We start from the raw sequence: 27,166 nt of genomic DNA, 5'->3' as shown, positions 1-27,166 counted from the left end.
GCTGTCGCTTCACCCAAGCTTTTCCACCTACAGGTTTTCTGGAAACAGCCTCCGCTGAGCGCCTGAGATGATGAAATGTGTGTAAGGTGATCTGAGAGGAGGAAAAAGCAGGCGCTAATTACGTGTGCACGACAGCGTGAGTACAATTACTCGGTATCCGTTTGAGAAAAGAGTCAAACAAAAGGCAGGGAGGCGATGAATAACGTATTTTATGGCTCTCTCGTCTAGTGGGAGATGCGTTTTTGCTTTGAGGATTCCAATAATTCATCAAACAGAGGATATAAGGAGCTAAACAGAACAATTAAACGAGCAGTCGGCACGAGCCTGCAGGTATCTCACTAAGCGTGAAATGAATCAAAGTTGTTTATCTGCTTTGTATCAGTGGGGAAATTATAGATAATTGCTAATTTGATATATTCCAAATAAAGCATTCATACAATGCGCATGCTGCAATATCATCCATACAAACTTCAAGATAAAACAAACAGAAAAAAGATGTGTAATTGATTATAAGTTAATTGTGCAAAGGTCTCGCTGATGGAAACCATCTGTCAAAACAAGCTGTACATTCACTAATTCTAATACTAATTAATTAAACTGCTAACAAATGACATACATCATAGTTAGTACAGGGGGGGAAACTACCGCAGGAACTGTTATGAAACAAATTATCTTTAACAATGGAAGAAAATTACATCACATAACTAAATATTATTCTCGTTTCCTCGAGCCATATTTCTTAATGAATTCTCTAATTAATTTAATTCACACAATGTGCATAATTTGGAGCTGAAAATGTCAGTGGGTCAGACTTAACCATATTGATGCTGCCTGTCTATTTCAACGAGTGCCATATTAGCACAACATGACCTCTATGTAAATTACACACACCAACTGTTGTCATTTTAATTCCAGGGTCTAATTAACATGTTCTAAAGATATCATACAAGTACATTTAGCTCATTTTACACCTGCCAGTGTCAATGCCAGTTCTCCATTTGCCCTAATTGTATGTAATCCATTAAACAGGAAACGGCATAATGCCGTATATTACAGACATAGATTATGACAAAAAGTTTTTTTTTCATGATTTTATATTATTAGGTGCTGAACTTTGTCAGGGCGACTTGCCAGGTATTTACGGACTCCTTCGCCAAAGCACTTAAATGTAAATTATAAGATGTGATTCACCTCTTTTCTTATGCCCATCCCTATCACTCCATCATGCCGAGGTCAGCAGGCACAGTAGAAGTCAGTAAGCTCAAAAGATCTCACCGAGGCATTTGGGGCTCTAGAGAGAAATAATAATAATACCCCAATGATCCCTATGGTATAGTTAATGATCTGTTGGGGGGGGGATTATTCTGGAGAAGTTCAGTAAGTCTTTGTTTAAATATACGTTATTTCCGAGAACCCACAGTGTGGGCCATCAGTAAGAGAGGCCCGTTGTTTTCACTTCAGGTAATGCTACGAATTAAATCCTGTGTAATCTTTTGCCTGAGATGGACTTTCTCTGCTGCATCCTCAGGTCTCTTCTGTGTCTCCGGCGTTCCTCCAAAAGCCGTGCCCATCCAGCAGTTTAGAGAAAAATACAATCCAATTTACCAAATGATGCCATCATGAGTGTGAATGCAGAAATGGATGAATACATGAATAAATTGCCCAGTGGATGGAACATATAGGCTAACACATGCATTGCAGGGCCCGGGGGCTGTCCCGAGGCCAATCATTTAGCTAACACTCTAATGAAAGCGTGTGTAGTGTGGCTAAGGGCAGCCACCATGGGAGGCACTGCTCCCCTCCCTCCTCGTGTCGGGGAGCGTTAATAGGCGGGATGGAGCCAATGGAGCTCCCAGGAGAGGCCCGCTGATGAAGAGGAAAACCTGCCGTCCCCTCCACTAATCACTGCGGCGACGCTGCTCTTGCAAATGGGATTGTGCAGGTGTGCCCGTGCACATCTGCATGCTGTGTGTGAGAAGCACTGGCGTTTTAAGATATTGGTAAACCTCTAGAATGTTCTTTTCCTACTGGGCTATGCTTGTTTTGCCTAAATGAGCATTACACGTACAGTATAGGGTTAATGTACTCTAACTGGTAATGTTGGGTTCAACGTGACCAAACCAGAAGATGTGAAGATTTTTATTCTCATATTGTTGACGGTCTAAATCACTGTCAAACAGTGTGATGTGTCTGAATACAGTAGTAACATAACCTGAGAGGCAAATCAATTAGAGCTACAACAATAAGTTGATTAATTGATTAGTCGATCAGCAACTGATTGTTGCTCTTTAACTTTGGGCTTCTTGAATTTGCCGCTGAACCGTTTTAGTAGTACTATACTTCACATTGACAGTTTTTCATGCTTTTTTATCATTGTGTGGACTAAACAATTAGGTTAATGGATTGGCCGAGACAATTAACAGAAGAAACATCGACAACAATCCTTAATAGCGGCTCCTGTTTACAGTTGGCCTTATATTCATCAACTAAGTAGGCCTAATTCTCATTATGTGCACTGAAGGAAAACCCCCACAGTAGACTGTTCACACTAACTTTATCAACTCCTTGGTCAAACATATAGATCAATATAAGAATATATTTCTTTAGATATATGTCAAATACTGAATCACTGAAACTCCCATGATCCATGGATTATTCACTTTAGCTTAACGTTTAGCTTAACGTTAAGCAAAGACTAAACAATGCCATTAACATGTAGACATTCACATCACTATTGTGAGGCTCACACGTGTTATTATAACAACTCACCTGCATTGGTATGCCGTCCATGCCAACAGCACACAAAAGACTCTTGGTTAATAAGAGCGGTGTGTCAAGTTATGCCACATGTAAAGGTGTATCACCCTCATTTCACACGTGTAGGTCTGACGTGCTTAACAAGACAATTGTCACATGACAATGTCAACGCTTTCAGTCAAACTGGACATTCAGCCTTCGTGTAGTTTGCTGGATGACGTCGACACTATTGACTCGTGGCTTTCCTTTTTTGGAGGTAAACATCAAGCTGTAAATCTTTGAGAAATCCCTTTCCGGTTGAGATCTACAAAATAAAGTTTTAATAATAAAGATGTTTGTAATTGTTGAGCTAGGTCTTTAACAGCGGGTGACAAAACCCATATAAAAGAATGATCAATTAAGCTGATTTTTTTTAGAGCTTTCAGCAAATAAGGGGGAGGCATTTCAATATAGTCACAGCCATTAGTTATAAAATAAAGATATGAACAAACAAAAAAGAGGCAAGAAAAGAAAAGCTTCAGAGGAAATGTTGAAACGACAGGGTCAGAAATGAGAAAATGGCGTACTGGCGTCCCTGTAGCTGACAGTAGCTCGCCAGGAGAGAGCAAGCAGCGACTGGGTGGATGAAGTGAAAAAAAAAAGACTTATTTGCTCTTTTCTGTCATTTTAAAGTGAACAGTCAAAAATACAAACAGAACCTGCACTTGCGACCTGTTCAACAATCCCAGGGCGGATCACACGACCAGCCGGTCCAGCAGTTTTTGCGTCCTCATGTGGGGAACTGGCACACAAGACATTATTGTCTGTGACAAAATGTCAACACTTAAACTCCTCCATGTTTACTCGATGATTGATGTTAGTACATTTTAATTTAATGAAACCGTTGAGTCTAACTATTGACATCAGTTTTGACTCAAGGTCCACGTTTGCGGGCCACATGTTTGGGGACTCAAGGTCCACATGTAATCGGCCGAATGATTTCTGATGAAGAAAAAAATATTGTGTTTGGCTAGGGTCCAGAATCCTACCACTTTATTATCAAACCTGTACTTAAATGTGCATAATAATTCCTACAGAATTATGAAACAATACAACATCGAAATTTTCATTGCAAGTGGATTGTTCAAAAGCTGCAAAACAAGTAAATAACTGCATAGTGGCCAAGAGACAAAATAAGTGACAAGAAATAGGAAAGAAAATCCAACTTATCAGTAAAACATGTCTGGTGATTATTTAACTCCACGCTGTACTCATTATTGATCCTGATATCTTAAAGAAGTTTTGTAAAAAGAGCACAGGTGTGGTTTATTTATTCATTTATTATGTGCATTTTAGTGTCCCTCGCCAACCGTCTCTATTGAGCTTTATTCTGAAGGCAACACACATTCCACTTCCTGTACCCTTGTAGCTAGCTCTGGCTAGCTTGCTGCTAGCTCCGTGCAGTGGGACGACGCTTTCCTGCCAGTCCGTCCAATCAGAGTCTAGTGACAGAGTGGAAGTTGGTGACTATGTCCTCATACAAAAAACCCACTGGTCAAGCCAAAGTTGTGGCGTGGAGATTCAGCGACGAAACCGACAACTCCAGCTCCAGCTCCAACTCAAGTTTCTGCTAGCTAACGCTACGAAGACTTTTTTCGTTTTTACGACTCACAAAAAAAACGTCCCGTCTAATGTTCCCCGGCGGTTGGAGGTGACCCGGACGAGGGGGCGACACGGTAAAATAACATGGCATCTTACCTTCGTGTCGGGCTCGGCTATGTGTGTCACACGCTGCCGTGCTCCTGACCCGACGACACAGACTGCAGCTCCGTGGGGTATTTCTAGCCTGCCACGCAGGCAGTAACCACTTCCCCAAAGGAAAAGTAAACTTCGCCTACAACGTACAAGTGAACCCCGCGCTGTGACACTTTGACACTTTTTTATTTTGCCACCTGAAAAAGTCCTTTTTTTTCTTCTTTTTTGATGGGGATGATGATGAAGGCCAGGAGATACTTGAGAGGAAGTGGCAGGGTCCTCGTCTTCGTCCTCGTCGCCTCCGTCGTTTGGCTCCTGTTTGACATGGCCGCCCTCCGTCTGTCAATGAACGACGTCACCGGCCAGCTGCTGAAGGAGCGCGTGATCAGGGACCAGCAGCTCATCAGGCAGCAGTCCCGCGCGACGCGGGCGGGGAGACGCGGGTTCAAACACCCGGAGCAGAGGATGGACCCCGCCGCCACGCGCGCCGCGAAGGGACCGCTCGGTTCGCACCTCGAATTGGCTCACGTGTACAGACACGGAGGCCAGAAAGAGGATGCAAACATTCACAATCTTCATCTTCCCGAAGGAGACCCCCAACATAAAGGAGAAGCTGCCCAGCGAAATGTCCCACCAAAGCGGGATGACCCCCCCAAGAAGGAAGCGGTAAACCTGGACATGAATGCGATGGAATCGGAGAAGATCCGGGGGAGCGATGGCTCGGTTAAAGTGACGTTACCTGTGGCACGGCCCGATAATATTAAGGACGCTGCACCGATAGTTACGCACACTAGTGAGCCAAAGACCAACAAAAAAGACCCGAGTGGCCTCAAGGCCGAGAGCGGAACAGACGCGAGCCCGCTTCCGGCCGGGGAGGCGAGCGAAAGGAGAGGAGAGGATGCTCGCAATAAAACTTTGGAGAAACCCGTTGGGTCGATCGGCCAGGGCGACCCGAAGGACACCCCGGGGCCCTCCATCGAGTCCCGAGCACGACAAGCGGGTGTCCACCAGGTGCTCTCCCTGGATCTGACCATCGCTCCCAGGGACGCCCGCGCCGCGGGCCAGTTCGGCCAGCCGGCCCTCGTCGCCAACAACGAAAAGGCCGAGGTGAAGAAGAGATGGGACGAGGGGCACTTCAATGTGTTCCTGAGCGACAGGATCCCGGTGGACCGCGCCATCCCGGACACCAGGCCCGAGACGTGCGTCTCCCCTCTGCACGCCTTCGACCTCTCAAAGTGTGCTTTTTTAGACTTTTGATTTGTTTTGGTTCCAGGTGTGCGCAGAAACTGGTCCACGACGACTTGCCGTCCACCAGCGTGATCTTCTGCTTCGTGGACGAGGTGTGGTCGACGCTCCTGCGCTCCGTCCACAGCGTCCTCAACAGGTCTCCGGCGCACCTCCTCACAGAGATCATTCTGGTGGATGACTTCAGCACCAAAGGTAAAGGGGAGGGGGAAGTGGGGGGTGTTGCTTTTGGCTCTCCACGGGCCCGCTGCATCAGACAGCACATGGCTGTTATTATTGGAGGTCGGCTAGAGACAACCAAGGCCTGCCATCATGTGTAGTATTGTGCTAAAACCTGATTCATTCCTATTGTTAAATAAGTGAACGTGTATAATTGGTCTGATAGTCAGACTTCACTCTTCCAACTATACTTGATTGCTTCAGGATCTACTTTTTAAAATCCTAGTCAAAACTGGATTTTCTTCACAGCCAAAGTCAATACCAATATTTGAGAGTTTTAAACAAAGAGATAGTTCCACCCTTTTAATATTACATGCGTCAGTTAAATTAAATTGAAATTAAAAAAACATGGCCACACCACAACAACTCGCCCGTTCTGTGGCTCCTAGTAGTTTGTACAAGTTTAAACTTAAGTGGATCTAATTCGATTTTTAACATTTTATGCCATCATTTTAAACTTTTGTCTGCTCTGTGTCGTAAAATCACACGTGATGTTTTCTCATGGCAGACTATCTGAAAGAGCAGCTGGATACGTACATGTCCCAGTTTCCCAAAGTGCGGATCATTCACCTGAAGGAGCGACAGGGCCTCATCAGGGCCCGGCTGGCCGGAGCTGCTGTAGCCAAAGGTAACCACGGCTCTGCTTCTCCTTCTAAACATCTCTATTGCAGGCGGTGGCATATTTACTATGTGCTAAGGGGATGGTGGGCAAGAAGGACTGAATGTAGCCCATCAGAAAAAAAGAAAGATGAAAAGGCAGCCCTCGCGTGTATGTGTCCCATCACATGGTCAGAGTTGGAGAAAGTTTCAGATTATAAACACCACGGCCAAACCAGCTTGTTTTGGTGCGCACACATTTTGCACCACTCAACACATTTTAGTAACGTGTGCATTGAATAACACAAAAGTGCAAGCATGTTTACATACTTAAACAAACAACCAACCGACCGACCAAGGCGATGTTTGCCCCCTTGAAAAATACACACTTGTCATTTGTTTGACTACAAGCAGGATGCTTGTGCCCTTCCCACAAACTGTAGGTGAGGTCCTCACCTTCCTCGACTCGCACATCGAATGCAACCTGGGCTGGCTGGAGCCGCTGCTGGAGAGAGTCTATCTGGATCGCAAGAAGGTGCCCTGTCCGGTTATTGAAGTGATCAGTGATAAGGACATGAGGTGACTCCACACTCCATTTCAGACGAGCCATACACAATGTGATCATCTCTCCTTAAATAGTGCGGGAGAAAATGTCAATTTGCTGCGGCTCTTTCCTCTTTTTTTATAGTTATATGCTGGTGGACAACTTCCAGAGAGGTATTTTCAAATGGCCTTTGGTGTTTGGCTGGAGTGGGTTACCAGAAGATCACATTAAGAAGAATAACCTGACCATCTCAGATCCCATCAGGTACCTAAACAGTCCATTTGCAGATCCATATCGTGTTATTATTGCTACCGCATCCTTACTAGTTCTCATCTTACAGATGTCCGGTTATGGCTGGAGGCCTTTTCTCCATCGACAAAAAATATTTCTATGAGCTCGGTGCTTATGATCCAGGCCTGGACGTGTGGGGCGGGGAGAACATGGAGATTTCCTTCAAGGTAAATCTAATTCTCACATGAGTTTTGGCCTCGGGCGCTTTGCCACATAGTCTCTCTCCGGTGACCCCTTACCCCCCCCCTCCTCACCCCCTCCTCCGTGTGTGCTGGGACAGATCTGGATGTGCGGAGGGGAGATCGAGATCATCCCCTGCTCCCGAGTGGGACACATCTTCCGAGGACAGAATCCTTACAAGTTCCCCAAAGACCGGCAGAGGACCGTGGAGAGGAACCTGGCGAGGGTGGCGGAGGTCTGGCTGGACGAGTACAAGGACCTCTTCTACGGCAACGGCTACCACCACCTGCTGGACAAAAAGAACATCGACATCGGCAACCTCACCGAGCAGATCGAGCTGAGGGAGAGGCTCAAATGCAAGAGCTTCAAGTGGTACCTGGATAACGTGTATCCCGATATGAAGGCTCCCCTGGTCAAAGCGGAGGGTCTGGTATGTACTTTGATAAACACTGTTTACGTTTCGCCTAAAGGGGCTTTGTGCTGCTTTCCATCTGCTTTTTGTCATCACCGCTGACGTCATGTTCTCATGTGATTTTTCCCTCGTAGGTCTTTAACCACGGCTTGAGGAAATGCCTCACCCTGCAGCACGGCGTTCTGTTCTTCGACCAATGTGACATCAGCAGCAAGGTAGGGGTTTTCATTTTGTGTTTTCACATATTCTTTCAAATGGTTGTCTCTTCAGAAGAAAACATTTAGACGCTGTGTGAATATTGGCCTAACAAAAGCATCCGGGGAGCCGATCTAGATTAGGTTGAGTCCCAGGCGGGACCCGAGCCACGGTAAACAAGGGCGGAGTCCAAGGCGAGGCCGAGTCTTTCGCAACGTGGTCTTTGTGGATTCAGCTGAGCCAACCTTCAAAAATCATCAATTTTTCACGGGTTGGTAATTAGATCCTGTCACTCTTCTCTCTCCGTCTGGTATTCAGAGTCAGCACTTTAATTACACCTGGATGAGACACGTTCGCCAGCAAGATCTATGTGTCTCCCCCAACGGCAAGGCCAGCGGCATTGCTTTACAAGAATGTGACCACGCCAATCCTGCACATAACTGGTTCCACAAATCATCCAACTCCGCTCTGGTAGGTTCACTTTATCGGTTTTCTTCTCCTTTCTATTCAGTGTCCTCTTTTTTTCAAAACGGTACCGGCCTGATTTAAAAATGGATTTAAAGAGGGGTTTTTTTGTCTTTGTGAAGGCGGACCACCTCATATCAGAGTTTGTGTCCAGCCACATGTGCCTGGAGGCGGGGCCTCAGGGGGACAGCCTGCACCTGAATCCATGTGAAAGCAGAAACGCCTTCCAAAAGTGGGAGTTCACACACTACCACGCTCTGTGATGAGACTGAAACGGGTCAAACGGATACTACAGAGACGTGAGCTCGGCGTGTGGTCCGGACGCAGCACACGCCTGACCAGAGGAGGCGGGAAGCACTTTGTTGTGTGTGTGTGTGTGTGTGTGTGCGCGTGTGCGTGTGTATACAGCAGAGGGTGTGGGAATGTGCAATGTTCCTAATTCCCTTTTTGGATTATATCGCCATGGATCGACTTTGAGTCGTACCTGAGGACAGTGTGCATCTTCTCTCTGTTCTGGAGGGGTTGAGGTGACTGGAAAAACACTCCTTTTTGAGCACAGCATATAATCTCACTACCAAAGATAAAACATTGACTTGATTTGAGATGGAATAAAAGGGGTTTTCTTTTTGTGTTTAGTCTGCTCGGGCTGATTTAATCATGTACAATGTATTAGTATCAAACATATCACTCAATTCCTGTGAGACATTGTCTAAATGTCATTTTCTTTTATGTTTAACGCACATGGTTGTAAAAGGCTGCTTTTGGGGTTTTAAGCATTATTTTGGTGTGTTTTTTTCATCTTTTTTTCCACTGTTTCTTTTGTTTAAATGTATTTTTGTCACTAGAGGGAAGTGTTGTTCAGAACAAGCATTGAACCTCTGCTGTGATTTTGTGACAAAGCCCCTCACCACTTACTGACAGAAATGGATTTCATTAAGAACTTGATAATAAAATGGAGATGAGAATTGAACGCATCACTTCATTTTTATTTTTTATCCAGCACTTTTAAGTACATCTAAATACGTATGTTTTATCACTTGGAACTTCTTATCCTAAAGATACCACAGCTCTAAAACAACAACTTGGTTATTAGTACGAATATAAACCCCCGAGTGTCTAATTCGTTCAATCTGCTGCTCAAATCCCTGTTTTACATACCAAGAGGTTTTCATCCTAAAGCCATCCATAATAATATATACATCTTGGGAGGCATTGCTCTCGTCCGATATTAGACTATGTAGCTCTTCATTATATCACGTATTTTCAATACACACAAGTAAACTAGAACAAATAAATATGCAGACTGTGCACTGCATGGCATACATGTGCACTCAGTGTTGTTATGGAGCATCTCCAGCGGTTTTCATTTTCCTTTTTTCGAAAAGCTCTTTAAACCATCCAGTTACAACTTCACGATCATGTGTTCAAACGCCTCTATCTTCTGCTGGGTGTTGCCCCTGCGGATCTTGCGGTACGACACGGTGCCGTATTTGGAGGCGGAGGAGAGGTGATTGAAGGATTTTTTCGGCAGAGGCAGAGCGGAGGGGCCTGAGCCGGAGTCCCCGTGTGACCCCGCGGGGCCTCTGACCCCGTGGCCCTTCTCCGGCTCCACCTGAAGCGTCCCGTCGCCCAACACCCGGAGCGCAGCGCTGGGTTTCCGCTGCGGGACGTCTGCTTCCTCGCCGCTGGGCTCCCCGTCGGTTTGGTGCAACACTTGGAGGTTTAGGGTTGCTTCTTTTTTCTCAGCTGGTGGAGGGAAGTCCGGCATTCTGTAAACCAAAGCATCATCTATCGTACAACTCAATGATGCTAAATCCCCACTCCCCCCCTCCCTTACCCCCCTTACCTTTTTCTGCTGAAATATTTCGCTGAGCTTGTGCGTTTGTGACGGCGCAGTTTAAAGATCCTCCTCGGCTGCTCGCTGACCCCTGTGGGGTCACGTAGCACTCGGCTCCTGGCTCTGCAGGATCCGACTCCCCCACGGCCTCGGTTGCTGGTCTCCGGAGCTCTCGCCGTTTCTCCTCTTCTCGAAACGCCGGCCGAGGCGCTTCGGCCCCCACCCCTGCGGTTTCTTCCATTTCGTCCGTAACGGATCCTTCGGCCGAGTCATCCTCGTCAGATGCCACGCTGTTGACAAGGCGCTCGCGGTCGCTGCCGCCAGAGCCGGGAGACGGGGCGGCCTTCGTTTCCTCGCGAGGTCGGTCCTCGTCGCTGTAGAACACGGAGTCGTCGCCCTCCTCCATGGACCACGCGTCTCTCTCTTCGGGATCCCCCCGGGTGCCGAGGGCCTCGAGAGCGGCCCCTCCGATGATCTCCAGCACCTGGGATGCGAGCGCGTCCTTTCCTGCCGCCAGCCTCGGGGCCTTCGGAGGCATCGGGCTCGTCTCCGTCTCCATCCGTCTGCTTTTCTCTGTAAAAAAAAAAAAAAAAAAGAAAAGTCAGGCTTGCGCACTTTTAGCTGTTTTTTGTTGTCTCTTTCTTAAATGCACATGTAAGCGTTCCAAGCATGTTACCAGAAATCCTTCTTATCCAGTGAAGAGAGAAAAGGTCCAGCTCTGTGGGGCTCTCTGGTACCATTTAAGTGCGCGCGTCGAACCAGCAGACAAACGGGCGTTTTGTTGTGGCCCCGACAAAGACTCTTTGTGGCTCTGGCATCTGCGTATTGAAGAGATTGTACTCATTCTTTGGTAATCTCTGCTGGGTGACCAGCTCCGTTCTGTAACGGAGTCTGGATTAACATTCTCCCATAGGTTTACTTTACAGTGATTCATGTGCTGAAGCTAAGCCATTTATCTTGTTTAGAGGATGTTTGAAACATGTAACTGTGTGTGTGTGTGTGTGTGTGTGTGTGTGTGGTTTAAGATGAATCCAACAAGCTGGAGTAAAAAGGTGCTTACATACACAATGTTATTTATCATCATCTGTCATGGAAGATATTTTACTGCAGAACTACAGCTTTTGCTACTTGTTTATGGCTTCATAACACAAAAAAATCAATCAATAAAAAACCAAGTGGTTCTTTTTTAAAGGATCTCTCCCCTGGTTTCGCACATTTTTAAAATGAACCGTATCATCATCTTTGTCAATATAAAAAAACATCCAGTGCAGGAAGACAAATGTGTCATGTTAGAACGCCCCTGTCTTCTTCTTTCTCTTTAGCGACTGCAGCAGGAAACCAAAGAAATGCGGCTTATTACAGGAAATGTGTGAGGTTTCCAGCTGAGCGTTTCATTTCTCTACAAACAATATTAAATTCACCAAAATGATAATAGATTGTGTGTATGAGTAAATGATGTGTTGTAGCAGCTCCCTCTGTTTCCTTTTAAGCGTGTAACTTTAGAACCATTATGGGGTATTATCTTATATAATAATACATTATCTATATGAAGGAAAAGACTGCTGGGTTTTAAGGACTTCAAGTTTATTTTTTTTTCTGTTTTGCATACATATTTTTTTGATTTGATACCAAAAAATAAAGCATGACAATCTGTAAAAAGTTTAAAGCAAATCTTAGACATTTATTTACATTCACAGGGAAACGGTTTCAGTGCACAAACCACCCACGAAGCCTAAAATACTGTTGAAAATGAAAACAGTAAGTAGCCCCCCTTGTGCCCACATCCTGTTTTGAGCTGCGCAGATATCTATAATGCGCAGGTGGTTTGGAGGTTTTCTGCACCTGAGTGGCACAGGAAGAAAACCTTTTTAAACGTCTACCTGGCCCGAAAAACTCCATTGCCGTCACCTTGAAATCCATGGTGTTCATTGTGATTAATGCCGTTTTCACTCAAACTGTAGGATTCATAGTCTCCTTGATTCACATTATAATCTTGTGTGCATATATATATTCATTAAAACCAAAGAATATTCCATAATGCTTTTGTGCCACCACAGGTCTGAGCCACTGAGCGTGGCTCACCTTCAAGGGCCCCAGAACCCTTTTGAGTAAACGTGAACACCGACAAAAAGCCTCAAAAGCCTCAACATGTCTTGTCCCCTCTCGTGTCCCCACGAAAGTGAACACGACGTTTCTTTCCACAAAGATCTAACCCGACCTTTAAGCGTGGCTTCATGAAGCACGTCATTGCAGCGAGAGCCCCCAGAGCCCCCTGTTTGACGTTAAGCGAGACACTCGGGTCACGTGACCACCGGTGTGTGTGTGTGTGGGGGGGGGGGGGGGGGTCACTGAGCGATTGTCCCCGTCTCCTCCTCCTCCACCGACCGCTGGAGTCCAGGGATCAACTTGAGGATGTGCTTGCGAACGCTGCCCCTGCGGCTCTTGCGGGGCAGGGTGCCGAACAGGGAGGACGCCCTCGCCTCCTCCCAGGACGGGGACCCGCACAGGGAGCCGCTGCTGCCGGCCAGACTGGAGCCGCCGCCGCCGCTGCTGCTGCTGCGGCCGGAGGACCGCAGGTGTCGGCCCGAGCTGGTGGAAAACCTCCGGGAGCCGTGGTGGTGGTGCGACGGGAAATCTCTGTAGGAGAAGAAGCAGCCGTCGTCGTCGTCGTCCTCGTCGTCGTCCTCCGTGGTGCTGACTGCGCTGCGGGGGCTGGGGGAGCACGCGTCCCCGAACACGCTGTCCTCCGTCGCGTTGCTCCTGGAGCTGCAGTCGCTGGAGAAGCGCCGGCCGCAGCGGCCCGTCGGGGGGCTCCGAGCCGCCGGGGGGACCCCCGCCATGTCGTTCAAGTTACCTGAAAGCGTCGTTAGCCGTTTATCCGGAGGGTTTTTTTTTTTTATTTTACGCACTTGCAGCTGACACCGTAAAGGGTGAGGAAGGAAGTGGTCTGACTGCTGCTTCTCACCTCGCACTAAGCGTCTTTCTTGTACCGTGAGGGCCTGCAGCTCCGCCAATTTCTCACGCAGTGTTTGCTGTATGGGAAGCAAAAAAAAAAAAATCACACTTCCAGTAAGATCATTTGTGTTGGGTGTGTTGCAACCACAGCTGCAGCGTGTGAGCCCACGACACACGGGCAGGGTCAGAGACACGCACCTTGAGCAGGTACACCTTCTTCTCCAGCTCGATCTGCTTCAATATATTCCCACACACGGTCTCCATTCTGGAATCACACACAGCGACAACACAATCACACACGCGCACTTTCCGCAGCAGACACTGCTGTGTTTTTTTATTATTTTGTGCATTAGACTCATGTGCGGTTCTCACTCACGTCAGACTGCTGGTTGAGTCTCTTATGAGTTCTAGTATGTGCTGATGAGATGATCCTTCGATGCTGACCTTGTTGATGGTGACGATTATATCTCCTGCGAATAGATGGGGATGCAAAAAAAGCAAACTAATAAATTCTGAGAACACAACGTGACTTTGCATTTCACTTGCACCAGCGTGTGGCGTTTGTGGAGGCGTATGCATTTCTGTGGTAAGAGACATATCTGTCCATACAGGAACAATGAGGTCAGAGGCTCTTGTATGTGTGTGTGTACGCCCGTGTCGGGCCTGTGTGAAGGGCGTGGGTGGTTCACCTGTGGTCAGGCCCGCATTCTCAGCTGGGCTGTCCTCCAGCACTTTGCGCACGAACGTGCACATCTCCACTGCAGAGCTCTCCTTCAGCTGCAGGCCGTAGGTCTGCAACGAGGGACCATTTGTCAACACAAATAAAATGATCCTCTTACACATCAGAGTCAGGGATTGTAACGCACGAGCAGTGCGCCGTGGGGTATTAAGTGTGATTACCTGAATTTCAAAACCAAATGTTTCGTTGTCTTGTTTTTCCAGCACAATTGTGGTCCTGTGCAAAAGGAGAAATGGAAAAAAAAGAGAACAAACGTATTTTAGGAACTGCTCTTTATGAATCCTTCTCTAATAAATCAAAAATACATTGCTGTAGTAAGGTTAAAAGTTAAAGCTTCTAAGACAAACTGCACAGATAGGAAATATTTACCTTTGTGGGTCAGAGTAGTCGACCAGTGAGCGGGTTTGTTTTGACTGCAAGGTGAGAAATACAGAGTTCCCCTTTAAAACAACATTAAAGCTTTAAGTCTTGAAGCCCCCCAGGGATTGTTCAATGTGAGTGCACGTTGATCCTCCCGTGCTAAAGAACTCAAAAGGTTTAAAATTGGCAGAGGTGTGAGTGTGTTGACACTTGACATTGCAGCTGTGTGCCGCGCGGGACTTGGAGTCTCACCTTGCAGACGGTGGGCAGAGAGCCCGTGTTGTGCCGCTGTCTGTCGCTCTGTCCCCTCAGTGAGCGTCGGTACCAGAGGGAGCATTTCTTCCTCAGAGTGTTGTCCAGATTGGAGTTCTCCTGGCTGCCCTGGCGCTGAAGTCCATTGAAATTCATAGCGGTCTGCATGGTAGACTGGTTCTCATCGCGTCCTGCTTGCAAGCAGCTCTTGGGATGATTGTGTGGCTCTGCACCCGCTGTGTAGCCGAGAGCACAATGTGTCGAGCGGAAATCCACGTCATGTGATGGCTGTGGTGGGCCTGCATCTGTAGATCCCCGCCTCGCAAGTCTCATTTCCTGCTCACCTCAGACGTTTTCTTGAGAACGAGAATAGTTCGCTGTATAGAAAAACAAAAGGTGGGAAGTTTTTTTTTTTTTCTTCGTAGTATTCCCCTTCAAAACGGTCCCTTTTGCTTTTTTTTTTTTTTTGCAGTCCAAGCAAGTTGATTTATGGTCTGTCAGAAAATCAGCAACGCATGAGAAACTGCCACCTCACTCCTCCACCACTCTCGGGTTTCTCAATGGGCTCAGCTTCTTCCTGCGTTCTGCCGAGCAGGGGGACTTGTCTTGTGAGGACGCACAAAAGGCGCATTTAAGCTCGGGGACCCGTGTCACGCTCCCTGAACAGACAGCATGGGTCATTGGGCCGAAGGCATCAGACACGGGGACGGGGGCGGGGGGGGGGGGCAATGTAGATGAGGCCGAGAAAAGTAAGCCACAGTGGAAAAATCTTCTTCCACTGGTTCCAATGCTTGCAAAAGGTGCACTGTGTGATAGAACATAATCCCCCGACCATGTGGAAAAAGATGCATTTCTTTGTTGACAAGAAAGTCAGAGAGAATGGGCTTTTGGCTTGGAGCCTCGTACAGTAATCGTAACCGTTAAAATACTCCCGAACGAGCACAGGGGAGCAGAGGGGATTCCTCAGAGGAATCCCCTCTGCCCCCCCCCCCCCCGGGGAGCGTCTGGAACACGGATAGCCCATTTCTCCAGAACATTGGAAAGTACGCTACAGGAAACACACACAAACATCACATTCTGTTCACTTCTACAGCAATACGCTCTCGCTGCTGGAAGAAAGTGAGGAGGAAGAGCATGGATACACATTTTATATGATTCTGTAATACATGGGAAAAACTGGAGGATTCAAAAACTGGATTTGAAGGTTTTGTAGATAGTGTTACTCCAGACAATACTCGTTTTGGTTTTGTCTCCCAGTGCACTCATGCGTGATTATCTTCCAATGTCAGTGTGTAAATTAACTTGTGCAGCACAATCTTGCAGGATTGACTCATTTGCGTAGTGCTGATGGCCTCAATGTTACGCTTGTGTTTCCTCCTTCTAACGGACACTTCATAGCAGATGTAGATGAATAGAGCAGAAAGCAGAGATGAGTCACGTTGGTTGAGGGAAAAGCTCCACGGTGAAGATAATGACCGGTTTCAGATGAGTTGCTCCGGGAAATTCTGTCCTGTGCACGCAGTAAGGTGCAAAAAATGAAAGCAATGATTGTTCAACATCAAAGGTTCACATGCACTTGTAACAAACATGTACAGTGGGTACGGGTAAGTATTCAGACCCCTTTAAATGTTTCACCCTTTAAACTGTTTCATTGCAGCCATTTGCTAAAATCAAAAAAGCTTCTTTTATTTCTCATTAATGTACACTCAGCACCCCATGTTGACATAAAAAAACAGAAACTTAGACATTTTTGCAAATGTATTAAAAATGAAAAACTGAAATATCACATGGTCATAAGTATTCAGACCCTTTGCTGTGTCATATTTAACTCACATGCTGTCCATCTCCTCTGATCCTCCTTGAGATGATTCTACTCCTACATGTGTACATGTAAACTTCTGAACACAATTGTAATGTAATAAAAAATGTATGCAAATTGTGCAAAAAGTAATACAAATCGTCCACTCCATGAGAAATAGTTTATTGACTTAATGATATAACTCATTTCTATACAAAATAAATATAGATACAATGCGACGGCATCACATGTGAGCAATGACACAGATATACATGACAGGATCGATTCAAAATCAAAGAGCTTGTTTTACGTTATGATAGTGGTTTCACATTTGATTCCAGCATTTAGCAAATTCATACTGAATATATAAAAAAAGACACCAGTCAAAAATTGCACATTGTGGTCACTCCTCTTCGGAACGATAGATAAGTCTTTTACATGCTTAGCGATTCTGAGAAACAGATATGACGCAATAGACAAAATCAAAGCTCAGCTTAGAATACATCCAATATTTGATTTAAAAAAATAATACATATAAAAGTACCTTCAATGGACCTGGGCAGAAACACTCTTTAATACTATATTTTAAATTTTTCATATCGGTCTTCTGCAACACACAAATTTGAACGATCCCATGATTGAAGTCAACTAATGATTTCATTAAAAGCAAAACCACTAATGTTTACATTAACTGGTAATTGTTAAGAGAGCAAAAGCTGCTTCTACATTATCAACTAGCAGTTATACCAGAAACTTTAAATGTCTCAACACCAAGCAGCTACATGGAGGTAAGTAACTCGTCATGGCAACAAAAATCATGGGCGTTAATCCAAGCATGAAATGAAACCCATAATGGATGTGAAACAGTTTTTTTTTTTTCCAACACAGTACCAGTTTCACAAACACACTACAATAATAGATGAGATTCACCTCTTTATACACACGGTCACTCCAGATGATGATCTGCAACGCGCACACGGTCACAGCATCACACGTGTGGCTGAAGATAAGAATGGAAATACAAACTCACCCAGAAGTCATTTGTCCAAAGCCGGTTATGACAATACCCAACGGACCGTGATTATATGTGCACCCGTCGGACAGACTAGGCCCCGCAGGTGAAACCGCTTTACGGTTTTAATGAGAATTTGGCAATTTCATTTTTTTATTTTTTCATGATTTCACTTCATCAGGATCCTTATCAAGAGCTGATCATACCTTCGTCTTTGCTATTGTCTCGTACATTAAGAAACTCGCTATAGCAGCATTGGGAACACACTAAATGTAGTCTTTAATGTCCCAGTTAAAAATATTAATGTGCTTATGCTAGCATAAGGATGTTTATTAATTAAAAACATGAAATTGCAACCATTCAAATGAAATATTTCCATGGGGAATATTTGAATACAGAACATAACCTTTTTTTTTTTAACAATCATGAATGTCAGAGAGCAGCTCTATTCAGCAACTGAAAGCTTTAAATGTGGAAACCTTATAGCAGGCACGTATAGCTATGCTTCTCTTTGTGCAGACGACAAAGACACAAGTATAAAACCACTCTAATGAGCCCATGAGACAACATCATAGATTCAATTCCCACCAGCGGCCAGGCTAAATATTTAAAGTCGGGCCTGAGGGTGGCGCCAGAGGAACGGCCAGGTTCACTGTGTTGGGGAATAACTCTTACTAGTCTCCACACAGCAGTTATTATTAGCCATCCTCTGGGGACCAGGACCTTTTATTTTTTAAATCTCATCATTCTCCATTCAATACTTAGTTAAGAAATTTGGTGTGTTTTTCTATAATCTGTCTGATTGTCAGTTAGCACACGACTCAGCAATACTTTTTTTGATTTACGATATGGCACGAAAACATCACATGTGTAACTTCAAGCTTTTGGCACTTAAATCTTTGAGGTAGCAAATAATCTCTGTATACACTATAGTACTATAAACACACACACACACACACACACACACACACACACACACACACACACACACACACACACACACACACACACACAACTGTTCCTACCCAAAGTGCAGCAGTTCTGTTCATTTTTTCACACGGTGTGTGTGTGCGTGTGTGCGTGTGTGCATGTGTGTGTGCGTAGCAGCCATGGACGCCCCCCCCCTACGTTACTTAGGCACCAATAACAACCCGAAGGTGCTCTCTGAGGCTGAAGGGTGTCTCCTGGAAGGGGCAGCCTCGGACCGGGAGTCTTTGCTCTCAGTGTGTGGTGCCGACCTGCAGGGCGACGGGGTCCTACTAATCTTTGACATCCTTGATGAAAGACAGCTGAGACACCGTCTTCTTGACCCTCAGGGCGGTGAGTCGAGCAGCGGGCTTGACATACCAGCACTCCCTCATCAGTTTGCCCATCACGCGTAGAGCCTGGTGTATCAACAAGGAGACGATTTAATTTATTTATTTTCAAAGCTTTAAGACATTTCTGCTATAATTATTGAGAAAAAGTTGCAAGCAAACGGCTCGGGGCTGGAAATAAACCCCCACCGACCGGAATAAAGGCTTTTATGCAATGTGCGCCAGATATATCAAGAGCCCACCGACACAACATTTGGTTTATTGAACTGTTTTTTTTTATACAGCAGAGAAGTGTCCACTTACCTTAAATTATGAAATAAAAGACCTTTTGTAATTATCAAACCCAAATTGTAGTTACCAACAGTGAACATCGTCTAAGAGGCCCAACTTCATCAGTTTGTGACCGTTTCAGAGGTAAATTCTGTGTAGAGTCTGTTTCATTCTGTCACTCAATATTTTCCTTTCCTTTCCGGTAACCACCAATCTCAAACAACTTACTTTCACAGGCTCAATCAGAGTGCTTTTATCTCAGAAATAGCATTCTGGAGTAAGCAGGCAACGGCCCTTTAATGACAAGTCTGGTTGGGTGGTTTGAGTGGTTTGTTCAACATTAGTTCATAAATAAACTGAACACGTCTCCTGCAAGACCTCTCTGTTGTAGTAAATCAGATCAATCCTCTAAGGATATGGCGTGTTAAGGCCGGTATTGTCTTTTTTTGTCCAACATTAGCAGTTTAATACATACTGGTGATGAGTTAGAATCCCATCTAATACACTAATACACGTTGGAAGCATCCTTTCTTCTCACCTCACAGCTCTGCCACTGGTTGGGAACGTTGGGTCGGAGTTTGGTTTCACACACCACCTTCCTCATGTCCTCGATGGTTGGATCAGAAGGCACCAGGTCATAGTAAGGCAGCTGGAATTCTTCATGAAGTCCTTTGGGAAAAAGTACAAAGATGACGCCGTTGTGCACGCTGCTTTTCCTCTACACACGATGACACACAGTACCGATGGTCTACGGCGAGCAGAACATTATATTTTCCACATTAAAATAGCTTGCGAAGAACAAATTGACGAGGCTGATTGCACAATTTCATTTTCATCAGCGGTTTCATGAACGTAGCGGACTATTGCATTTTCCATTGACGATTTCTATCCATCTAGTACTAAATAACAGGAAGCACTGTGTATACAGTTCTTTTGGCTGGTACCGTGCGTGCTTGTGTCATTGTGAAGTACCTCTAACAGAGCACCTTCGGGCGAGTTCCCAGAACACCAGGCCCAGCGAGTAGATATCCGCCCTCTTGAAAGACTCAAAGCAGTTCATATTGATCGTGTCATCAAGGATTTCTGGGGCCATGTACCTGCAGAGGACAAAACAATTTAGACTTAATGAAATGAAAGGTCCAGCCTTTCGTTTTTTAAACACCCCGTGTCTTCTGAATTTAAAATCATAAATATATGGGGAACAAACAACCTGAGTTCATCATTCTGAACAAGAAGGGAATTGATTGTTTTGCTTTTTGGAGATGGGAAAAAACAATTTACGTCATCTCTAAAAAAAAAAAAACCCCACTGGTGATTCATGACTTGACAAATATGTATTTGGTCTTGGGGGCTTTTCATAGTACAACTAGGACGAGGGGTCTAAGTATATTCAGTATATTCAAGTGGGTTCATGCTAATTAACCAAAAAACAATGTTTTACAGTAACCAAAATTACGGGTTTCATGACTTTTGTCCAGCGGACCTTAAACACCACACATTGTTTGACTTTATTAGACATCGTGAAGCTGACTGATATGTAAAGGATCATCGAGGTATTTCACATCTAATTTGATTTCTACTTTTCATGCGAGGTAAATCCAACCTCTTGGTTCCCACTCTGTGGTTGGACGGTATTTCGATGGAGTTGGTGCTGGAGTCATGTTTCACAGCCAAACCCAAATCTGCGATGACGGCGGTGCCGTTCTTCTTCACCAGGACATTTTTAGACTTCAGATCTCTGTGAGCTATGGCGGGTTTACCTAAAACCAAGAAAGTACACAAGGGACGTCATTTCCAAAACCTTTTTTTTGGTGAAAAACGTCTGAATAATCAGTTCGATATGGTGGTTTTGCTGAGCACACAGGTGCCGTCGTTATAATAGATCTTACCCTGAGTTCCAATGAGTTCCATGTGGAGATGGGCCAGTCCACTGGCTACGGACAGAGCGAGCACGGTCATGCCTTCCAGAGAGACCGTGAACCTGTTCAGGTAGTCGTACAGGGAGCCGTGCTCGTGGTACTCCGACACCAGCCACAGCTGGGTCCACGAGCCGTTATCTGCCAGCAGGAAGCATCAGTTTTATCACTTCCCACTGAACTGGATTCTCTTTCCGCCGCCGTGTCTGACTCTCAAACCTTTGTTGTCCGCAGCGACGAAGCCCAAGATGTTCTCGTGTCGGAGCATGATCGTCTGATAAATCTCTGCTTCACGAAACCACGACCTCTCGTCTCTGGAGGAGAAGATCTTCACCGCCACGTCCTCTCCTCGCCACTTTCCCCGCCACACCTCCCCGAACCGACCCTTCCCGATGGTCTCCTGCAGGACGATGGTCCGGGCTATCGTCCGCTGGACCAGCAACGGCAGACCTGCAACGCGCCAGCGAGACCGTCGGCTGACATTGACGAAGCCGCCCGACCCATTCGTCCAAGTCTTGTTGGGTGTAAAACGATGATAAACGATCTAAATTGGTCTTACCTGATCCGGAGCCCGAGGTGCTCATGTCATAGATCAGATCTTTGAGACATTTGTCGGCCGACATGAGCATCTGGTCGTCCAGGGGCTCCTCCGGGTCCTGCTTGTGGGCTCTGCTGGAAGCACATCGGTGGCTCTGTACGACAAACACACTCAGCAGGATCCCCACACACAGAAGGCAGGAGGGCACCAGGATCACCACGGTGAGCTGCAGCCTGCTCCAGCCGGGCTCTTCCAAAGGCCTCTCTGACAACACATATGGTACACGGCATTTTAGCACGCCATTGCTCCCTGATATCAAACCCTCAGGACAAGGAATCAGTGGAATATTTGCGTTCACCACTGAGCTCCTCTGGCGGGCGTTGTTGATTGTTTTATGTTGTATACAACGGATTAGGGCCTGAAATCATCACCTTGAGCTGAGGACATAAGCTGATGTCCTGTATTTCAGCGAAAACATCACCCTGTGACATTGTTCAGGTTTAGAGGGATGGAAATTGCATATTTGACGGACGCAATGTTTTGCCTTCCAAGAGATGCCTTGTCCACAGCAACAGCAAGGTCACCACAGCCAATACATGTCATTTCGCAAAAGTAATGAAGAGACAAATAGGCATAAGCTTTGAAAAAAAGAAATCTCCAAATAATACAACATCTAAGCATTTTTCTACATCAGGCGTCTTCATTTTAAGTAAGTGCCAGGCATTGAACAACAACAGACACCCTATGAGAATAAATGATAAATAGCCTGCATCTGTGGGGGGGGGAAAGAGGAGACCTGGATACAAAAAAAAACTGCAAGGCTGGATAATATGAGATTATAAGACATGCTGACAACATTATGTAGAGGGAACACCGCATTGCAGCAAAGTAGGAAAATTAAGTAATTATAAGGAATACCTTGGAGGCTACTTGATTTGGTCAACTTTTGTCTTATTTCATTCATTGCAGGAACTAATAACTCTTTCACACATAAACAATGTGGGCTTAAGAAACGGATCTGTGTTTCTTCAGCCTTTTTATTGTCTCAAATCCCCAAAGCACAAAATGTCCAGGAGCCCCTAAAAACATGCCCAATCTGCAGATGGCCCAATGTGCGGAGCAACAGGTCGTGAACTAAACCACAGTTTCCTAAGACATCCTTAGCCTTTTCCCCAAATACATGTCCTGCCATGTGTCAAACTGCAGCTCAGACATGGTGCAAAACCCTTTACTCTCCACTGGCCAAAAGAACAAAAAAAAACGCTCTACAAGCTGTTTATTGATGACTTCTCACTGCCTCTGCCCGATTTGTTATGACACAGGATCTAGCAGGATCAGCATCCACCTCGTCTAGCCGGGGCCAGAAAGAGCGGGAAATCCCACCCTGATCGGGGTGGCGTTGCTGTTGAATGACTACAGTATCTAACCCATTGAAGAGAATGAACTAAACGAGAGGCATCCGTACCTGGGTGTAGTGTTAGGGTCTCATTGTTGCAGAAGTCAGTGAAGCAGCAGTTCCTCTTGGAGACATTTCGGGAGCTGTAACAGAAGACCTGGCCCTTGATCTCGGAGGGCGACATGCACGACGTGTCCGTCTCCTCCTTCCCGTCGACCAGCATCACAGAGTTCCAGCAGGCTCCGTCCGCGGCCGTCTCGCAGGTGTGGTTTGCGCAGAGCTGGCACACACACCTCAGACCTGAAAGAAATGACGTCACACTCGAGATGGTGATTTACCCCCACGGACATTTCCCCGCGGACTCCAGTTCATTCATTCATTCATTCATTCATTCATTCAATCGGTCTGGTTGCAACAAAAACATTCCGTAAAGGTGTTTTCTTGTGACAATACATCACCTCTTTACATTTTCTTGTACGTTTCACATCACCTGTGTGAGTCTTGTATCAGCAACGGTGGGAAGTGGTTCGATTATAGAATACAAGAATGATAACAAATAGAGGCTGTCAGCTCAGGATCATTGGTTCTGTTTCAGGTTTACAACGAGGCAAAGTCAAAAACAAAGGTTTCAATACAATGCTAAATATAAAAACGAGGACAACATTGGTCCATGGATGATTCGTTAGGCACACGGCTATTTTCAACTGATTTGGAAAGAAAATAAAGGTTTGTCCCTGAAATAATAAGCCCTTGTCAACAACGTGGTAGTAAGAAATACTTCTAAAGAAAAGATGCTATGTGTTAGTCCTTCTCTCAAAACATCGGACTTCCCGAACCTCTCTCTCTTTGACGTGTACACAGAAGCTCGTAAGGAATGCAATTATGTTCCAAGGTAGCAGTGAGCGAGGAAACATTGTGACTCAACCTTGTGGCGCTCAGCTCTACAGTCAAGTGAAGAACTAGAATTAATTTCAACAGTATAAAATCATCATCCTTTTTGGTCTTTTAAATGATTGGTATTAAGAAAATTAGGACATGCAGCCTAATCGTTTCAAATCTTTTACAGCCAAAATCTTAACAGTAGACTTAGAAGTTGCTTGGCAACAAACTGACTCAAGGACTTCCTCTGTCATTCGGTGATTCAATTCAGCGTACTAAGGCTCTGTAAATACGGGTAGTGGATTTTTTAATCACGTATCCTGGCAGGGAAGTAAGAAGCATTTCTAGAACCAAAAGGACGTTGGTGTGGAAGAGTGTTTCCCTCCAACAGCAGGACAGACTCAATTCAATTGAATCCAATTAATTTTATTTTGTATAGCCCAAAATCGCAATTTTACAAATTTGCCTCAGAGGGCTTTACAGTCTGTACACGTGCAACATCCTCTGTCCCGAAACCCTCACATTGGCACAGGAAAAACTCCCCAAAATATGAACGAAATATGTAACATAACCCCCAGGTTGTGTCCATGTTTCATTAGAACCAACAGGTTTGGACAGCTCTGCAGCTCTCATTAATCTTGGAAGAGATATGTGGGTTTTTTTTTGCATCTATCCCTCAACTTGTTTCCTTAACTCAAATGTGTGCCTGACAACTCTTCTCTGACTCAATTATGAAGGCATGAATAGGGATGAGCTGCAGAGACTCTGAAAACGTACTTTGTATTCATTTCAAATTATCATTAGTGTAATGCTGAGAGGATGTTCCTCAAATTAACATCTGTAACCAGGGTACCATTAAAGGGTCATATTGCAAATTATTGTAATTATGTATAGAGAGAAAATGCCAACCGGTACTTTACATGGCCTTTCACTTGGACTTTTAATTTACCTGCACTGTGCAGCCTGTTACCTGGCATTTACCTGATTAGCTGAATTAATTTGTTTGAGTAAGCGAGTTCATACACATTTACTGTGTATGAAACAAGAAATAGCAGTTAACTGACAAAGGCTTACCAACATTGTATATTTCTACAGACTACCCAGCCTGTTGCCTCAATAAAAACATGTATTAACAGCTTTTCTACTTTGTGTTAATGTCCGATTCTAAGCTTGAACCTTTCCAAAAACAAAGGAAAAGGGGCAGCAAGCTGCAAAAATTGCCTCAAACCAACGAGCTTTAAGTCAGGTGCAAACCAGGACAGTCAGACTGCAGTGGGTATATGACACAGAAGGTGAGTACCTGCAGTGACTCAGTGAGAATTAATTAAAGTGGATACTTTTCTTCAAACATCAGGCCTGTAGCTCTAAGTAAATATGCAGATCACATCCTGCCAAAGCCAGAGGGGACATTATCTAACAACTTTTTGAGCATGTAAAAAAAACAGGTCAGTTTGCCATCATTCAGACAAGAAAAAGCTGCACATTCTCACAGGAAACATAATTCTTGTTTTTTTCCTTGAGTGAATTCCTTCTACTGCACTTTCATATTTAGTCCAAGAATGTAATTGTTATATCACGAAACCCAATTAAATATAATCTATGACCTACAAGAGTTTCTAGAAATGTTTTTCCCCAAATCATCACACCAGGACTTACAGCATAATACAGGATGGGAAAAAGCTAAAGAAAGGAAACACCACTGACACAATTTTCTATTTAACTTGCAGGCGTCTTTATTTTTATTTTTTTTAATCTTAAATCTTAAATATTTAAGACAGCTATTTTAAAAAGCACGTGGTCTGTGAACGCCCACTGCCGTACAAGTGGCACAACATGGAAAAAAATCTTCTTTGTACTTTATTCAGGAAAATAAGTTTTTTTTTTTCTTCCAATTTACAAAAGGCGAAATTACGAAGTATAAAATAATAGGCCCTTAAGCGTTAAATAAACTTCATTCATGACTCGTGGTTTTGTTGACATTGCAAAAAGCCTCAGGGTAGCGATGGGGTAAGGGGGCGATTTCAAAAGTCACCCGAATTAATTATTTATCCTGCCGAGCAAACAATCTAAACGGGCACCCAAAAAACAAAAAAACTAAAAAACAATGCCGTTCACTAAACGAAAGCATTTGCATTAACGGCACAACGCACAGCGACCAGCTACCGTGTACCTGCAGTCAGCTGGGCGACGGACAGCAGGATCAACGCCGCTCGCAGGCTGCGCTTCCCGGGACGAGTCATGGCCGGAGCGGCATCCGCTCGCGCGCTCTCCCGACGCACGCGCGCGCGCGGGCGCTCTCTCTCTCTCTCTCTCTCTGTGTGTGTGTGTGTGTGTGTGTGTGTGTGTGTGTGTGTGTGTGTGTGTCACACAGCTGCTCCGCGCAGAGACGTGACGCTGCTGCTGCTCCTCGCGGGCGAAGGTCCGTCGGGGCCGTGCACCTCGCTCACTGACAGCGGGGAGGGAAACCGCGAAGCTCCGTGTGAGAGCCTTTTTTTAAATTTCTTTTTTGGTTTATTTTTACCGCCCCGCCCCTTTTGACTAGAATTACGAGGGTTTTAGAGCAGCAGCACTCAGATAGAGACATGTGAATGAGAGAGAGAGGGAGGGAGAGAAAGAGAGAGAGAGAGGGGGGGGGGCTCTCACGTTTTTTAAACATATGTCCCGTGCCTTTGGAGACTAGGCTGAATGCTGCATGACACACTGACTGTTGTCTGTGTACATCACACACACACACAATCCCAAAGCGTGACCACGTGGGTACACAGACCACAGCGCGTCTTTGTTGACGTTCTGGTTTTCAAGTGACCTTATAAAACCACCAGGAAGTTGCTTAGATTCTGTCCAACCAAGCAGAGTAAAGACCGTCGTTTTTTTTTGTTTTTTTTTTTAAGTTAGTGATTCAAATATACATTTTGCAGGCAGTCATGAACAGATTCAGAACCTGGGGGAAAATAAGGTCAGAATCGTTAAACCGGTGCGATGTTTCAAATGACAATGAATATGAAGACAGTCTGCGTAGGTTTGACAGCTGTTGATGCAAGCAGGGGGTCTCAGCACTGTCTGGCATTCACCGTTAGTGTTTCTATCACAGCCCACAACTCCTCGGGCATATTAATCAGAATGAAAAACCATCAGGGGCCCAGTTTCTGTTTGTTATTTGCAAGGATATCTGCTGTGCACGCAGGTTCCCATTACAGCTGCCAAGGGAAGTGCCTTTTGACCTTTGCCCAATGAGTACAGATTCATTTGGTGCACTTCA

The 27,166-nt window shown here is 45.3% G+C and overlaps 4 protein-coding genes and 1 long non-coding RNA gene across 5 annotated transcripts in view; 1 reads left to right on the top strand and 4 right to left on the bottom strand.

Annotated features, from left to right (window-relative positions):
* Positions 1–4,629, bottom strand: part of LOC119228427 (uncharacterized) — a 33,670-nt gene extending 29,041 nt beyond the window's left edge. Inside the window, exon 1 of the long non-coding RNA XR_005121509.2 lies at positions 4,495–4,629. This is a non-coding gene — a long non-coding RNA (uncharacterized LOC119228427). The remainder of the gene's footprint in view (positions 1–4,494) is intronic.
* LOC119228418 (polypeptide N-acetylgalactosaminyltransferase 5) lies at positions 4,099–9,609 on the top strand. Its single transcript, XM_037487941.2, has 10 exons — positions 4,099–5,690; positions 5,765–5,931; positions 6,464–6,583; positions 6,996–7,131; positions 7,241–7,360; positions 7,437–7,554; positions 7,668–7,997; positions 8,114–8,194; positions 8,493–8,645; positions 8,762–9,609. The coding sequence occupies exons 1-10, from the start codon at positions 4,720–4,722 to the stop codon at positions 8,900–8,902; spliced, it is 2,337 nt and encodes a 778-aa protein (XP_037343838.2). The 5' UTR covers positions 4,099–4,719; the 3' UTR covers positions 8,903–9,609.
* On the bottom strand, positions 9,605–11,223 carry LOC119228423 (uncharacterized). Its single transcript, XM_037487948.2, has 3 exons — positions 11,153–11,223; positions 10,486–11,049; positions 9,605–10,385 (listed from the first exon to the last, which is right to left on the bottom strand). The coding sequence occupies exons 1-3, from the start codon at positions 11,214–11,216 to the stop codon at positions 10,042–10,044; spliced, it is 972 nt and encodes a 323-aa protein (XP_037343845.2). The 5' UTR covers positions 11,217–11,223; the 3' UTR covers positions 9,605–10,041.
* Positions 11,224–12,045: 822 nt separating this feature from the next.
* cytip (cytohesin 1 interacting protein) lies at positions 12,046–15,382 on the bottom strand. The gene is made up of 8 exons (XM_037487947.2): positions 14,783–15,382; positions 14,540–14,583; positions 14,332–14,386; positions 14,121–14,223; positions 13,808–13,901; positions 13,630–13,696; positions 13,442–13,508; positions 12,046–13,330 (listed from the first exon to the last, which is right to left on the bottom strand). The coding sequence occupies exons 1-8, from the start codon at positions 15,113–15,115 to the stop codon at positions 12,822–12,824; spliced, it is 1,272 nt and encodes a 423-aa protein (XP_037343844.2). The 5' UTR covers positions 15,116–15,382; the 3' UTR covers positions 12,046–12,821.
* A 1,360-nt stretch (positions 15,383–16,742) lies between these two features.
* On the bottom strand, positions 16,743–26,216 carry LOC119228421 (activin receptor type-1C). Its single transcript, XM_037487946.2, has 9 exons — positions 26,078–26,216; positions 23,098–23,328; positions 21,654–21,896; positions 21,314–21,544; positions 21,068–21,235; positions 20,782–20,938; positions 20,151–20,275; positions 19,717–19,847; positions 16,743–18,977 (listed from the first exon to the last, which is right to left on the bottom strand). The coding sequence occupies exons 1-9, from the start codon at positions 26,145–26,147 to the stop codon at positions 18,852–18,854; spliced, it is 1,482 nt and encodes a 493-aa protein (XP_037343843.1). The 5' UTR covers positions 26,148–26,216; the 3' UTR covers positions 16,743–18,851.
* Between the last annotated feature and the right edge of the window lie 950 nt (positions 26,217–27,166).

The sequence above is a fragment of the Pungitius pungitius genome, chromosome 10 (assembly GCF_949316345.1).
Source record: "Pungitius pungitius chromosome 10, fPunPun2.1, whole genome shotgun sequence".
NCBI lineage: Eukaryota > Metazoa > Chordata > Actinopteri > Perciformes > Gasterosteidae > Pungitius > Pungitius pungitius.
This window is presented reverse-complemented; position numbering and strand designations above follow the sequence as displayed.

Bases quoted from the DNA above. Each gene is read 5' to 3' on its own strand.
- LOC119228421 (XM_037487946.2), bottom strand. From the start codon at position 26,147: ATGACTCGTCCCGGGAAGCGCAGCCTGCGAGCGGCGTTGATCCTGCTG. The intron at 23,329-26,077 runs GTACACGGTAGC...CATTTCTTTCAG, and splicing joins CGTCGCCCAGCTGACTGCAG to GTCTGAGGTGTGTGTGCCAG. The intron at 18,978-19,716 runs GTGAGAAGAAAG...TTGATACACCAG, and splicing joins ACCAGTGGCAGAGCTGTGAG to GCTCTACGCGTGATGGGCAA.
- LOC119228418 (XM_037487941.2), top strand. From the start codon at position 4,720: ATGGGGATGATGATGAAGGCCAGGAGATACTTGAGAGGAAGTGGCAGG. The intron at 5,691-5,764 runs GTGCGTCTCCCC...TTTTGGTTCCAG, and splicing joins CCGGACACCAGGCCCGAGAC to GTGTGCGCAGAAACTGGTCC. The intron at 7,361-7,436 runs GTACCTAAACAG...CTCATCTTACAG, and splicing joins ACCATCTCAGATCCCATCAG to ATGTCCGGTTATGGCTGGAG.
- LOC119228423 (XM_037487948.2), bottom strand. From the start codon at position 11,216: ATGGTACCAGAGAGCCCCACAGAGCTGGACCTTTTCTCTCTTCACTGG. The intron at 11,050-11,152 runs GTAACATGCTTG...TTTTTTTTACAG, and splicing joins CTGGATAAGAAGGATTTCTG to AGAAAAGCAGACGGATGGAG. The intron at 10,386-10,485 runs GTAAGGGGGGTA...TCCCTCCACCAG, and splicing joins AAATATTTCAGCAGAAAAAG to CTGAGAAAAAAGAAGCAACC.
- cytip (XM_037487947.2), bottom strand. From the start codon at position 15,115: ATGAGACTTGCGAGGCGGGGATCTACAGATGCAGGCCCACCACAGCCA. The intron at 14,584-14,782 runs GTGAGACTCCAA...CTCACCTTGCAG, and splicing joins CTCTGCCCACCGTCTGCAAG to TCAAAACAAACCCGCTCACT. The intron at 14,387-14,539 runs GTAAATATTTCC...CCTTTTGCACAG, and splicing joins GACTACTCTGACCCACAAAG to GACCACAATTGTGCTGGAAA.